Raw genomic sequence first — 14580 nt, 5'->3', positions numbered from 1 at the left:
AGGAAAGGAGTTCCAGGCTGGATTTTTGGGAATATTTATCAATGTCCAGGCTGGATTTTAGGGAATATTTAGGAAAGGAGTTCCAGGCTGGATTTTAAGGAATATTTAGGAAAGGAGTTCCAGGCTGGATTTTAGGGAATATTTAGGAAAGAAGTTCCAGGCTGAATTTTAGGGACTATTTAGGAAAGGAGTTCCAGGCTGGATTTTGGGAATATTTATCAATGTCCAGGTTGGATTTTAGGGAATATTTAGGAAAGGAGCTCCAGGCTGGATTTTTGGGAATTAAGGAAAGAGTTCCAGGCTGGATTTTGGGAATATTATCAATGTCCAGGCTCGATTTAGGGAATATTAAGGAAAGGAGTTCCAGGTTGGATTTTTGGGAATATTTATCAATGTCCAGGCTGGATTTTAGGGAATATTAAGGAAAGAAGTTCCAGGTTGGATTTTTGGGAATATTTATCAATGTCCAGGTTGGATTTAAGGGAATATTCAGCAACGTCTCCATCCTGGATCAAAAAAGGTCCAGGCTGGATTTTAGGGAATATTTAGGAAAGGAGTTCCAGGCTGGATTTTAGGGAATATTTAGGAAAGGAGTTCCAGGCTGGATTTTTGGGAATATTTATCAATGTCCAGGCTGGATTTTAGGGAATATTTAGGAAAGGAGTTCCAGGCTGGATTTTAGGGAATATTAAGGAAAGGAGTTCCAGGCTGGATTTTTGGGAATATTCAGCAACGTGTCCATCCTGGACTAAACAAGTTCCAGGTTAAAATCTGAGGAATATTTAGCAAAGGAGATCCAGACTGAATTCTAGGGAATATCTTTTCCCACAGAACCCATCAAGAAGGTGCACGGAGCATTCCAGGGAATTCCCACCTCCTGGAGCTGCTCCTGGAGCTGGGAGAGGAGCTGCAGGTAGCTCTGGATGTGCTCCCGGAAGGGTTTGTGGAGCACCAAGTGCAGGGCCAGGCCCAGGGAGCTCTCCGAGGTGAAATCCCGCAGGAATTCCTTCAGCACCGCCTTGTGCAGCTTCCAGGCCTCGCTGGAAAATTGGGAATGATGAGAAAGGGTTGTTAATTATCCCAGAATTCCCGCTCTTCTGTTCTCCAGACTCTCTGCGTGGTGAGGATGGAGAGAGCCGTGAAAAATCCAGGGATGCGCTCCTTAGAAATCCACGTTTTCACTCCTTGCTTCCATAAAAATCTGGGATTAGTGGGAATTCCCAGCCAGATTCCCACCCCTATCTAAATCCCCAAATCCCAAATTTCCAACTCTGTAAGGAGCTGGGGGTGGTTGGAAAGAGGGAATTGGGAAAGAGGGAATCCACCCACGGATAACAGGAGCCATGGAAAAACTGGGAATGTGCTCCTTAGAAATCCATGTTTTCACTCCTTGCTTCCATAAAAATCTGGGATTAGTGGGAATTCCCAGCCAGATTCCCACCCCTTCCCTAAATCCCCATATTCCAAGTTTCCAATTCCAGAAGGAGCTGGGAGTGGTTAGGAAGAGGAAAATCCAGCCCTGGAATTGGACAGGGTTTGGAGCAACCTGGGATAGCAGGAGCCATGGAAAATTTGGGAATGCGCTCCTTAGCAATCCATGTTTTCGCTCCCTGCTTCCAGAAAAATCTGGGATTAGTGGGAATTCCCAGCCAGATTCCTCTCTCCAATTCCATCTTTTCCCTAAATCCCCAAATCCCAAGTTTCCAACTCCAGAAGGAGCTGGGGGTGGTTGGGAGGAGGAAAATCCAATCCTGGAATTGTCCAAGGTTGGAAAGGCCTTGGAGCGACCTGGGATAGAGAGAGTCGGCCCAGGATGGGATGAGAGGATTTTCTTGGGAATTTTCCGAACCATTCTGGAATTCTGGGATTCTCTGGTGTCCCCAGATCCCAAGGATTCCCAGAATTCCCAAGGATTTTCCACCCACTGACCTCTTGCTCCTGGCAGCCTGCTCGAAGCCCTGGACCACGACAAAGTTGGCGAAGGTGACGAAATACCTGGAAAAAATTCCAAGGAGGAGTTCGAGAGGGAAATTCGGGATGAATTTATGGATCCCAAATTTTTGGGAAGTTCCCTTAATCCCCATAAAAGCACCTCTGGAAAACTGCAGGCCCGGATGTTTGATGGATTGATGGAGATCAAAGGTTGGATCGGATCTTGGAATTTTTTCCCAATCTAAATTCCAGGATTTTTTGGCAGACTTGGATAAGGCAAAAGTGCTGATAATCCTGGGATCCGTTTCCATCAGATTTTATGGAATGAAATTCCATAAAGGAATTTTCTGCTCCGAGCTGTTTATTCACAGACTCTTCACCACAGGATTCCCATCAGAATTGGGAAAATTTGGGAATTCTGGGATGGAAATAATGGAGTTGTCACACCCCAGCTCGGAGCTTTATTTTTCCAAGTAAAACTCGGAATTTTCTTTTTCCATCTCGTATTTCCCAAGATTTTCTTCCATTTTCTGTCCCAAAAAATTCCCAGCAAATCCCGCATTTTCTCCCAGCCAATCCCACATTTTCCCTGTAAATCCCACATTTCCCCAGCATTAAACCTGGGCTGAATTCCAAAAAAAAAAAAAAAAAACCAGGAATAAAATCTCAGGAAAATTCCTTTGGATCATCCAAAACCTCATCCACCTGGAAAATCCCACCTGGAAAATCCCAACTGGGAAATCCCAACCCGGGAAAGCTTTGGCCGCTTCCATGGAGAAGCAAAATTCCAGAATTTAAGATTTTTATGGAATTTCAGCTCCCCGTAAAATTTCGTTCCCATTGGGATCTCCGATCCCAACCCAAAACCACAAAATCCTGGAAAAACCACATCCAACCCGTTTTCCAAGGATATTTTCCCTCTGTGAGCTCCCATCCCGATTTTTCCCAATATTCCCAATGGGATCAACCCAATCCCAATATTTTCCCAAATAGTTTTCCCAAATATTCCGGCGCTCACTGGATGTAGAGGCTGAGGAAAACTTCTCCTTTCCAGAGGATGTAAAAATCCTGGATACAACCGGAATTTTCCAACTGGGATTTCCCCCTCAGGGTCCGGGAATTCTCCTCCGTGAAATTCCAGAGGGTTTGGAAGCGACCATTGAGGAGCACCAAGAGCTGGAAGTTCTCCTTTTCCTTCGGATCCTGTGGCTCTGGGAGGGAAAAATTGGGAAAATCCTGTGGGAAAGGTGGAATTCCAAAGGGATTTTGTGGAATTTTGGGGTGGAGAAATTCTGGGAAATGGGAAATCCCAGGAATTTTCAGAGCTGTTTCAGTTGGAAGGAATGGATTGAATCATTTGGGAATGGAGAGAGAAGAAAATACGGGAAGAATGAAAAAAAAAGGGGAAATTCCAGGAATTTTCAGAGCTGTTCTGGCTGGAAGGAATGGATTAAATAATTTAAGGAAAATTGAGAGCAAAAAATGGGAAAAATGGATCAGAACAAAGGGAAATCTCAGGAATTTTCAGAGTTGTTTTGGTTGCGAGGAATGAATTGAATAATTTGGGAAAACAGAGAGGAAAACAATGGGAAAAATGGAAAAAACAGGGGAAATTCCAGGAATTTTCAGAGGCCTTGGAACCATTTTGCTGGAATAAATGGAATAATTTGGGAAAAGAGAGAGCAAAAAAATGGGAAAAACTGATCTGAAAAAGGGGAAATCCCAGGAATTTTCAGAGTTGCTCTGGCTGGAAGGAATGGATTAAATAATTTGGGAATATAGAGGTGGAAAAAAATGGGAAGAATGGGGGAAAAAAGGGGAAATTCCATGAATTTTTGGAGGCCATGCAGCTGTTTTTTGCTGGAATGGGACAAACTCTATCCCAAACTCTCCGGACCCTCATCCCGCTGCCCCGGAGGAAAAATTCCCACCCTTTTCCCAAGGAACCATTCCCAGTTTCCTTGGAGTCATCCCAAAAAGAATTGCTGGAAAAACCCCAGCCAGGAAAATCAGGGCCGGGAATTTCCCTGGATTTGGAATTTCCCTGGATCAGGAATCCTGATCCCAGTGAAAACACGGATTGATCCCAAAAAAGCACCCTGGCCTCGTTCCCCATTCCCAATTTTAATGAAAACATTCCCACAAAATATTTCCTCTTCCCAGCAGGAATTCCAGCAGGAAATCCCTTCCTAGATCGATTCCAGGTGGGAATTCCAGAGAAAAATTCCCGGAATTTACCTGCCTGGAGCAGAGGTTTGAGGATGAGGGCGTCGATCCGGGCCAGGCAGGAGGAGAAGGTTTCCTCCAGCTGGAGCAATGATCCCAAAATTCCCGAAATTCCAGCCGTGGACATGGCCTGGAAAACAGAGGGAATGAATCAAATCCCTGGATAATCCATCAGATGCCGTCTCCGAGGTTTTTCCTTGGATTTCCAGCAAAGCTTCCCTGCCCTTGGCCCCATTCCTGGTGGGGCCGATCCCAAAAATCCTCGAGAAAAGTTGGAAGAGGAACGGAAACCAAACGGCTCCACCGGAGACAACCCAGCCCAGTTTTCCTGAATTTTCCCAAATTCCCGATGAACTCAGCGCTGGAAAAGCCTGGAATGAATTCCTTGTGTTAATCCTGATGGGGATTTTCCCATTCCAGAGGGATTCTTCCAGGAGAAAATCCCAGAAATCCCAAGGATGAGGGAGAAATCTCTTCCCACCACTCCCATTCCTGTCCCGCTCGTTCCCAGCCCTCTTTTCCAAATTCCTGATGATCAGGAAAAGCCTGGAATTCCTTGTGTTCATCCCAATGAATTCCAGAGGGCTCTTCCCAGGAGTAAATCCTGGAAATCCAAGGAATGAAGGAGAAATCTCATTCCCATCCTACCCATTCCCAAATTCCCGATGATCTCAGGGCTGGAAAGCCTGGAATGAATTCCTTGGGGTTATCCTGATGCATTCCAGAGGGGAAAATCCCAGAAATCCACGGGTTGAAGGAGAAATCCCTTCCCACCCATCCCATTCCCATTCTTGTCCCTCTTTTCCCAAATTCCCAATGATCCCAGGGCCACAAAATATTTGGAATTGATTCCTTCAGGAGTTCATGGAATCCGCCAGGATTATTTCTCTTTTCCCAAAGAAAATTTCTCTAATTCCCAAAGAAAGCTCCCAAAACTCCCAGGGGAAATGCCCCCAATTCCCACAGAAAATCTTCCCAATTCCTGCAGAAAGTTCCCCCAGTTCCCAGAAGGAATTCCTTGAATTCCTGGAGGAATTTCCCACAATTCCCTGAGAAATTCCCCAGGCGCTTTCCTGCCCAAAGCCTTTCCCAAGGGAATTCCGGGTGCTTTGCATGAGGCCTTTTCCAGCACCTTTGGAATGTCAACATTCCCAAACAGGTCAGGCCTGTGGCTCAGCTAGGCTGGGATTAACTAGAGCTGGTTTTAGCAACCAGACCTAAAGCCGGGAGGTTTCCCGAGGTTTATTTTGCTCCTATTCCCAAAAACCCAGCTCTGGAATCAGGAATCTGCACATTCCCAACTTTAGTCCCTGTCCCTCCCTCGTATTCCCGAATTTCTTTGGAATTCCCGGATTTTTTGACCTCCCAAACACACTCAAGGCTGGATTTTCGGGATAATCCCACCCACATTCCCAAAAATTCCCATTTTCCTGCTCTTTGGGATTGAAGCCACTCCAGGGAGCGGCTGCACATTCCAAAGGCGTTTTCCATAAACAGCCTCAGCTTTAGGCCAGGCCTACATAAACCCAATTTAAACCCAGTTTAAAACATGCCCCAAATTAAACCCAAGTTTAAAACATGCCCCAGATTAAACCCAAGTTTAAACCACAGCTTAAACCCAGCCCCAGATTACACCCAAGTTTAAACCACAGACCAAACCAGCCCCAAATGACACCACAGCTTAAACCCAGCCCCAAATGAAACCCAAGTTTAAACCACAGACTAAACCCGGCCCCAAAATAAACCAAAGTTTAAACCCAGCCCCTCCTCTGCCTTGAATTCTTTATTATTTTTTAAAAGCCTCCAAAGCGCCGCTTTTCCCTCAAAACCGAGCCTCGGATCCCGACTTTCCATGGAATTCCGGAGCTCTTGGGAGGTTTTTTTTGGGATCGCCTCCTCCCGGACAGAAACCTGCTAAGCCGAGCTTATCAACCCGGCTTTAATTCTTGATCTCTTGGCACCGCCGCGGCTTCTGCAGCTTTGTTTCATCCGCCCTGGAATTCCAGGCGAGGCTGGAAAATCCCTCCCTGCAGGAGCAGGATCGGGGAGTCCCGCCTAGAAAAGCCGCGCTGGGAGTTTAGGACCGGCTTTAGACCGGGGTTTCATTTTCTCCGGGAGTGAAATTCCTTAAAAAGAACTGAAATTCCTTAGGGAAAAGCGGGTTCTGGGGGGAAAATCCGCTCCGGGATTTGGAATTTGATCCCGGTTCTACCTGGGGAAAACATTCCCAAATTTCCCCCGGGCTAAAGCAAAGCGATCCCAAAACCCGGCAGGAAATCCCAAAATTTCCTGGATCCTGGAGGGACCCACCTGGAATGAGGCAGCGCAGGAGAATTCCCGGCTGGAGAAATCTCCGGGAGGCGCAGAAATCCGGGAATTCTCGGTGTTCCCGAGGCTGGAACTTTTCCCTCCCATCTTTCCCTCCCACATTTGGAGGCAGAGCCCCAAATCCCAAACACCCACGGGATTACAAAACCCCAAATCTTGGCTCCCCAAAGTTCCTGCTCCTCCTTTTCCTCCCCGCTTTGTTTCCTTTTTTTTCCTTTTTTTTTTTTTTTTAATTATTATTTAAATAATCCCGGATTTTGTCATGCCGGATTTTGTCATCCCGGATTTTGTCATCCCGGATTTCGGGGAAGTTGAATTTTCGGGAAGTTGAAATTTCGAGAAGCGAAAGGGAAAAAAGGTCAGGAGGGGTTTGGGGCAAGTTTCGTTTCTCAGCCTCGCTCTGTTCTCCCCAAAATAAATTAAAAAAAAAAAAAAAAAAAAAAAAAAAAATTGAGGATTTTTTTCTTCTCCTTCCAGGCTCGCTCCCATTTGCTGGGAATTCCAGGAATTCCTTGGAAAAGGAGATTTTCCCTGCCATTCACAGGCGCCGCGAGCCGCTTCCCTTCCGCATTTAAACCCCCAAAAAACCCCAAACTTCCCGAATCTCTCGGGCAGGAGCTCCCAGAGTTCTCTGCTGCGCCCCCAACCTTTAACTCTTTCCCTTCTTCCTAAAAAATCCCAAATCAGACCCCAAAATTCCCAGATCCATCGATGAGGAGACCCCAGGTATCTCAGCCACCTTTAACCATTTCCCTTCCTCCTAAAAACCCCCCAAAAACCCCCAAAATCCCCAAATCCATCGGTCGGGAGATCCCAGAGTTCTCCGTGCAGCTCAACCACTTTTAACTCTCTCCCCTCCTCCTAAAAATCCTAAATCCAGCCCGAAAATTCCCAAATCCGTCGGTCAGGAGATTCCGGAGTTCTCAGTGCAGCTCAGCCTTTAACTCTTTCCTTTCCTCCTAAAAAATCCTTAATCCAATCCTAAAGATCCCAAATCCATCCCAGGCACCTCAGACACCTTTAACTCTTTCCCCTCCTCCTAAAAACCCCAAATCCGACCCCAAAATTCCCAAATCCATCGGTCAGAAGATCCCAGAGTTCTCTGCTCCAGCTCAGCCACCTTTAACACTTTCCCTTCCTCCTAAAAAATCCTAAATCCAACCCTAAGAATCCCAAATCCATCCCTCAGGAGTTCCGGAATTCTCTGTGCACCTCAGCCACCTTTAACCCTTCCCCCTCCTCCTAAAAAAATCCTAAATCCGACTCCAAAAGTTCTAAAACTTTTTAAGGAGACCCCAGACCTCTCAGCCACCTTTGATTCTTTCCTAAAAACCCTAAATCCCACCCCAAAATTCCCAAATCCATCGGTCGGGAGCTCCCAGAGTTCTCCGTGCAGCTCAGCCACTTTAACTCTTTGCCCTGCTCCTAAAAATCCTAAATCCAACCCTAAAATTCCCAAATCCATCCCAGACACCTCAGCCACTTTAACTCCTTCCCCTCCTCCTAAAAATCCTAAATCCAACCCTAAAATTCCCAAATCCATCCCAGACACCTCAGCCACTTTAACTCCTTCCCCTCCTCCTAAAAATCCTAAATCCAACCCTAAAATTCCCAAATCCATCCGTCGGGAGATCCCAGACATCTCAACCACCTTTAACCACTTCCCCTCCTCCTTAAAATCCTAAATCCCGCCCCAAAATTCCTAAAAGCTTTTCGGGAGATCCCAGAGGGTTCAGCCCCAGGGACCATTTCCCCGCCTCCTAAAAAACCTTAAAACCAACCCCAAACTCAAATCCTTCTCCCAGGAGCTCCCAGGGATCTCTGCTGCACCTCAACCTTTAACTCCTTCCCTTTCTCCTAAAATCCTAAATCCAACCCCAAAATTCCCAAATCCTCTCAGGGGATCTGACACCTCAGCCGCCTTTAACCATTTCCCCTCCTCCTGAAAACCCCAAAAACGACCCCAAACCCACAAATCCCTCGGTCAGGCGGTCCCAGAGTTCTCTGCTGCACCTCAGCCTTTAACTCTTCCCCGCCCTCCTACATCCAACCCCAAAATTCCCAAATCCATCCCTCGGGAGATCCCACAAACTTCAACCCCAGGAACTCTTTCCTCTCCTCCTAAAAACCCCAAATCCAGCTCCAAACCCACAAACCCATCCCTCAGGAGATCCCAGAGTTCTCTGCTCCACCTCAGCCACCTTTAACTCTTTCCCTTCCTCCCAAAAAATACTAAATCCAACCCTAAAATTCCCAAATCCATCCCTCGGGAGATCCCACACCCCTTCAACCCCAGGAACTCTTTCCTCTCCTCCTAAAAAAATCCTAAAACCGACCCCAAACCCACAATTCCCTCGGTCAGGTGGTCCCGGAGTTCTCTGCTCCAGCTCAGCCGCCTTTAACCATTTCCCTTCCTCCTACAAAATCCTAAATCCAACCCTAAAATTCCCAAAACCTTTTCAGGAGATCCCAGGCACCTCAGGCCCAGGAACTCTTTCCGCTCCTCCTAAAAACCCCCAAAAACAACCCAAAACTCCCAAATCCTTCTCTCAGGAGATCCCAGAGTTTTCTGCTCCAGCTCAGCCGCCTTTAACCATTTCCCTTCCTCCTACAAAATCCTAAATCCAACCCTAAAATTCCCAAAACCTTTTCAGGAGATCCCAGGCACCTCAGGCCGAGGAACTCTTTCCGCTCCTCCTAAAAACCCCTAAAAACAACCCAAAACTCCCAAATCCTTCTCTCAGGAGCTCCCAGAGTTCTCTGCTGCACCTCAACCTTTAACTCTCTCTCCTCCTCATAAAAAATCCCAAATCCAACCCCAAAATTCCCAAAATCTTTTAAGAAGACCCAGACACCTCAGCCACTTTTAACTCCTTCCCTTCCTCTCAAATATCCTAAATCCAATCCTCAAATCCCCAAATCCATCCCTCAGGAGATCCCGGGCACCTCAGCCCCCGGAACTCTCTCCCCTTCTGCTAAAAACCCCAAATCCAGCCCCAAACTCCCAAATCCATCCCTCAGGAGATCCCAGAGTTCTCTGCTCCAGCTCAGCCGCCTTTAACTCTTTCCCTTCCTCCTAAAAAAACCCTAAAAATTCCCAAATCCATCCCTCAGGAGATCCCAAAGTTCTCTGCGCACCTCAGCCGCCTTTAACCATTTCCCCTCCTCCTAAAAATCCTCAATCCAACTCCAAAATTCCCAAATTCATTTCTCAGGAGATCCCAGGCACCTCAGCCACCTTTAACTCTTTCCCCTCCTCCTAAAGCCCCAAATCCAACCCCAAACTCCCAAATCCATCCCTCAGGACTCCCAGAGTTCTCTGCTGCACCTCAGCCACCTTTAACTCTTTCCCCTCCTCCTAAAGCCCCAAATCCAACCCCAAAATTCCCAAAATCTTTTAAGAAGACCCCAGACACCTCAGCCCTAGGAATCCTTTCCCCTTCTCCTAAAAAATCCTAAATCCAACCCCAAAATTCCCAAATTTTGGCCTTGCAAGTCCAGAATCCCAGGATTTTCATGTTCCTGGGCATGGATGTGGATCTGTGATCCCAAAACCCAATCCTGCTTTTTTCACCACAACAACACAAACCTTTCCCTAAAGGATGAGGGAGGGATTGGAAAACAAATCCCGAGAAAAAAACGGGATCAGCAGTGGGAGTTTGCTTTGAAGAGCTGTTAGAAACCAGGATAGAATTCCAGGGTTAATCCCAGAAAATTCCCTTTTAGGAAAATCCCGTTGGGATGAGCAGGAGGATTTAGGGAAAAAAATGGGATGGGATGGGATGGGATGGGAATTCCCGGGGCAGTTCCCCCACCCGGCTGCTGCTGGAATTTCTCCAGGAGTTCCAGAACCGGTCCGGCTCGACCGACAGGTCCCAGGAATATTTTATTCCCAGGGCATTCTCAGCCCTTGGATCAGGATCAAGGGTTTGTCCCTTCCTTGGGAGGGCTCCAGGCTGGATCTGTCCCGTTCCAGCTTCTCCAAGGGCGCTGTCCCAACATTCCTTGAGCTCCGTCACCACCGGGATGGTTTTTCCTGTGGCCGCAGGGGCAGGTGGCCTTGGAATGACCCTTCCATCCACATCCAACCTTCCCATCCATCTCCAACGTTCAATCCACCTCCACCGTCCAACCCTTTCCCAACTCCATTCCCACCTTCCATCCACTCCATCCCATGCATTCCAACCCTCCCGCCCTTCCCATCCGTCTCCCGCCTTCCAATCCACCTCCAATCTTCCAATCCACCTCCAACCCTTTCCCAACCCTTCCCATCCATCTCCAACCCTTCCCATCCATCTCCAACCTTTGGATACAGAGGCGAGACAGGAGAGAGGAAGTCTTGGAATTTTTTTCTCTGGAGAACTTTCAGAGTTTCCTTCCATGCCAAACATTCCAGGACTTTTTCCCTGTGGCCACACGAGTTGGTGACCTTGGAGTGACCTTTCCCATCCATATCCGACCTTTCCATCCATATCCAACCCTTCCAAACCTTCCCATCCATCTCCCACTTTTCCCCTCTACCTCCAACCCTTCCCATCCATCTCCAGCCTTTCCCAGCTCCATGGGGACAACCAGACCCTGTCCCACTGGGCTGGAAGCCACCTCCAAAGGTGACGGACATCCAAGATGATCCACAAAAAATGGGATCCTCCAGGATCATCCAGCTCCTGCTCAGGACATCCCAAATGTTTCTGGGAGCATCATCCAAACATTCCTTGGGCTTCATCAGCACCCGGAGTCGGGCAGAGGAGACAAAGGTTTGGAATTGTTTGCTCTGGAGAACTTTTGGAGGTTCCTTCCATGCTGAACATTCCAGGACTTTTTCCCTGTGGCCGCACGAGTTGGTGGCCTTGGAGTGACCTTTCCATCCCCATCCAACCATTCCATCTGTATCCAACCTTTCCCAGCTCCATGGGGACAACCTGGCCTCGTCCCCATCTCCAAAGGAGAGGGACATCCCTAACGATCCACAAAAAACGGGATCATCCCAGGACATCCCAAAACATTCCTGAGATCAGCATCCGAACGTTCCCTGAGCTCCAGCAGGGCCCAGACACCCCAACCCAGGGAATCCCCCCGTTGTATCCCGTTCCCGACATTCCATCGGGACTGGCAGGAGTTTGGGAATATTTATCCCACCATCATATCCCATCCCTGATGTTCCATCCAATTTAGGGAATTTGGGAACATTTATCCCACCATTGTGTCCCATCCTGATGTTCCATCAGGAATTGCAGGGATTCAGGAACATTTATCCCACTGTTCCATCCCATTCCCAACTTTCCGTTCAACTCAAGGATTTTGGGAATATTTATCCCCCCATTCTATCCCATTCCCAACATTCCTGCATTAAACCTGCAGGAATTTGGGAATATTTATCCCATTCCCAACATTCCTTCCAATTTAGGAATTTGGAAAATATCTATCCCACCGTCCCATCCCATTCCCAACATTCCATCAGGACCGGCAGGGATTTGGGAATATTTATCCCCTTTCCGATATTCCATCCAACTCCTGGATTTTGGGAATATTTATCCCACCTATTATATCCTATTCCAAATGTTCCATCAGCACCAGCAGGGATTGGGGAATATTTATCCCATTCCCAACTTTCCATTCAACTCAAGGATTTTGGGAATATTTCCCCCCCCATTCCATCCCATTCCCAACATTCCATTAAAACTGCAGGAATTTGGGAATATTTATCCCATTCCCAACAGTCCTTCCGATGTAGGGATTTGGGGAATATTTATCCCACTGTTCCATCCCATTCCCAACATTCCATCAGGACCGGCAGGGATTTGGGAATATTTATCCCACCTATTATAGCCTATTCCAAATGTTCCATCAGGACCAGCAGGGATTCAGGAATATTTATCCTATTCCCAACTTTCCATTCAACTCAAGGATTTTGGGAATATTTATCCCCCCCATTCTATCCCATTCCCAACATTCCATTAAAACTGCAGGAATTTGGGAATATTTATCCCATTCCCAGCATTCCTTCCGATGTAGGCATTTGGGGAATATCTATCCCGCCATTCCATCCCATTCCCCACATTCCATCAGGACCAGCAGGAATTTGGGAATATTTATCCCACTCTTCTATCCCATTCCTGATGTTCCATCCAATTCAGGGATTTTGGGAATAGCTATCCCCCCGTTTTATCCCATTCCCAACATTCCATCGAGATCAGCAGGGATTTTGAAATATTTATCCTGTTCCCAACATTCCTTCCAATTCAGGGATTTTGGGAACATTTATCCCACCATCCCATCCCATCCCATCCCCAACATTCCATAGGAACCAGCAGGGATTTGGGAATATTTATCCCATTCCCAACTTTCCATCCAACTCAAGGATTTGGGGAATATTTATCCCACCAATATATCCCAATGATCCAACAGGACCAGGAGGGATTTGGGAATATTTATCCCATTCCCAATATTCCATTCCTGTCAGGGATTTGGGAATATTTATCCCATTCCTGATGTTCCATCTAATTCCAGGATTTGGGACTATTTATCCCATTCCCAATGTTCCATTCCTGTCAGGGATTTGGGAATATTTTTCCCATTCCTGATGTTCCATTTAACTCCAGGATTTGGGAATATTTGTAGGAAACGAGGCCCAATTCCCATGGAACAGAACTTTCCAGAATTCCCAGCTCCCCATTCTCCTTCGGATCCTTTCCCAAGGCTCCACAGACATTCCCAAATCCCACAATTCCCGACTGGAACCCCTGGATCCCCACAGAATCCCACGGGAACAATTCCAGAGGCGTCTCCGGGAGCCAGGAATTCCCTTTTACCTCAGCCGGGATCCGGATCCATGGGAACGGGAAGGGGAAAATTCCCGGCTCCGGCTCCTCTCCAGCCCCAATTCCAAAGGGAAAGAGGCGAAATCCCTGGAATTCCTTTCTCCCAAGGTGCACCACAACATTCCCGGTCTCCATGGAAACCTCGGGGCGCTGGAAAATTCCATCGGCTGCAATCCGAGCCGGGAAGGGCTTGGGAGGATTTAAAGGGAAACGGCACCGAATTCCAGAATGATTCCCGAATAATTCCCGAATAATTCCTGAATTCCCAGATTTATTAAAATAAAATAAATAAAAATAAATAAAATTTTAAAATAACATAAAATAAATTTAAAAAAAAATTAAAAATAAATTTAAATAAAGTAAAATAAATTAAAATAAAAGTTTAGAATTAAAAATAAAATAAAATCTAATTAAAATTATAAAATTAATTTTTGTTTTGCCTCGTTGAAATAAAAAATTGAATCAAATCAATTAAAAACGAATGAAAAGTGAAATAAAAATTTAAAATTCAAATAAAAATAAATAAAAATAAAAAACTAATTACATAGAACGAAAATTCAACCACGAACTAAAATGAAATTAGGTGAAATTAAATTAAAAATAAAACAAGAATTAAAGACAAAGAAATAAAATTAAATTTAAAATAAAGAATGAAAAAGTTAAAAAATAAAGTTTGATATAAAATAAAGACCAAAATACGGAGAGAAAGATTAAATAGAAATTAAATTGGAGTAAATAAAACATGAAATAAAAACGGAATAAATGAAAGAAAATTAAATTTAATAATGATACGAAATGCATTTGAAATTTACAAATTGCAAATAAAAATTAAAATGAAGTTTAAGATAAATTAAAATTAAAATAGAGGAAAAATGAAGTTAAAATTGAATCATTAAAAGTAAGAAAAAGTAAAAAATAAATTTTAAAAAAAGTTAAAATCCAAGAAAAAACCCTTTGTTTATAACAAATGAAATAAATATAAATGAATAAAATAAAAATGTGAGAAAATGGAAAATAAAACCTCTGGGAATAAAGGGATGGAAGTTGGAATTCCCAGCTGATGGATGGGAATTCCCATCCCAGAATTCCCAGATTCGATATTCCAGCACCTGGAGTGCATTCCCAGCAAATCCTCTGAAGCAGATCCCAGATTTCCACAGGGTTTTCCAAAAGAAAAGCATTCCCTTCCCAAAGCTCTGGGAATCAAAGGATGGAGCTGGAATTCCCAACTCATGGCTGAGGCAACACGAATGACCCGGAATTCCCATCCCAG

The 14580-nt window shown here is 45.6% G+C and overlaps 1 protein-coding gene and 1 long non-coding RNA gene across 5 annotated transcripts in view; both read right to left on the bottom strand.

Annotated features, from left to right (window-relative positions):
- ALS2CL (ALS2 C-terminal like) overlaps positions 1 to 9814 on the bottom strand; it is a 45213-nt gene extending 35399 nt beyond the window's left edge. Inside the window, exons 1-6 of one of the 4 annotated variants that reach the window (XM_050970861.1) lie at positions 8039 to 9814; positions 6469 to 7960; positions 4171 to 4288; positions 2951 to 3143; positions 1930 to 1995; positions 875 to 1040 (exon numbers count right to left, since the gene is read on the bottom strand). In XM_050970861.1, coding sequence (XP_050826818.1) covers positions 875 to 1040; positions 1930 to 1995; positions 2951 to 3143; positions 4171 to 4288; positions 6469 to 6588 — 663 coding nt within the window. In that variant the 5' untranslated portion in view covers positions 6589 to 7960; positions 8039 to 9814. Of the gene's footprint in view, positions 1 to 874; positions 1041 to 1929; positions 1996 to 2950; positions 3144 to 4170; positions 4289 to 6468 lie in introns of all 4 variants that reach the window. The other 3 variants (XM_050970860.1, XM_030236430.2, XM_018909113.3) reach the window with 3 other exon arrangements.
- Positions 9815 to 10358: 544 nt separating this feature from the next.
- Positions 10359 to 13516, bottom strand: LOC127059232 (uncharacterized). The gene is made up of 3 exons (XR_007776864.1): positions 13299 to 13516; positions 10790 to 10892; positions 10359 to 10522 (listed from the first exon to the last, which is right to left on the bottom strand). It is a non-coding gene; the product is annotated as an uncharacterized LOC127059232 (long non-coding RNA).
- Positions 13517 to 14580: the final 1064 nt, after the last annotated feature.

This window comes from Serinus canaria, chromosome 2 (assembly GCF_022539315.1).
Source record: "Serinus canaria isolate serCan28SL12 chromosome 2, serCan2020, whole genome shotgun sequence".
In the NCBI taxonomy this organism is placed as follows: Eukaryota; Metazoa; Chordata; class Aves; order Passeriformes; family Fringillidae; genus Serinus; species Serinus canaria.
Note: the sequence above shows the minus strand (reverse complement) of the source record. Positions and strands in the feature narration are given on the sequence as shown.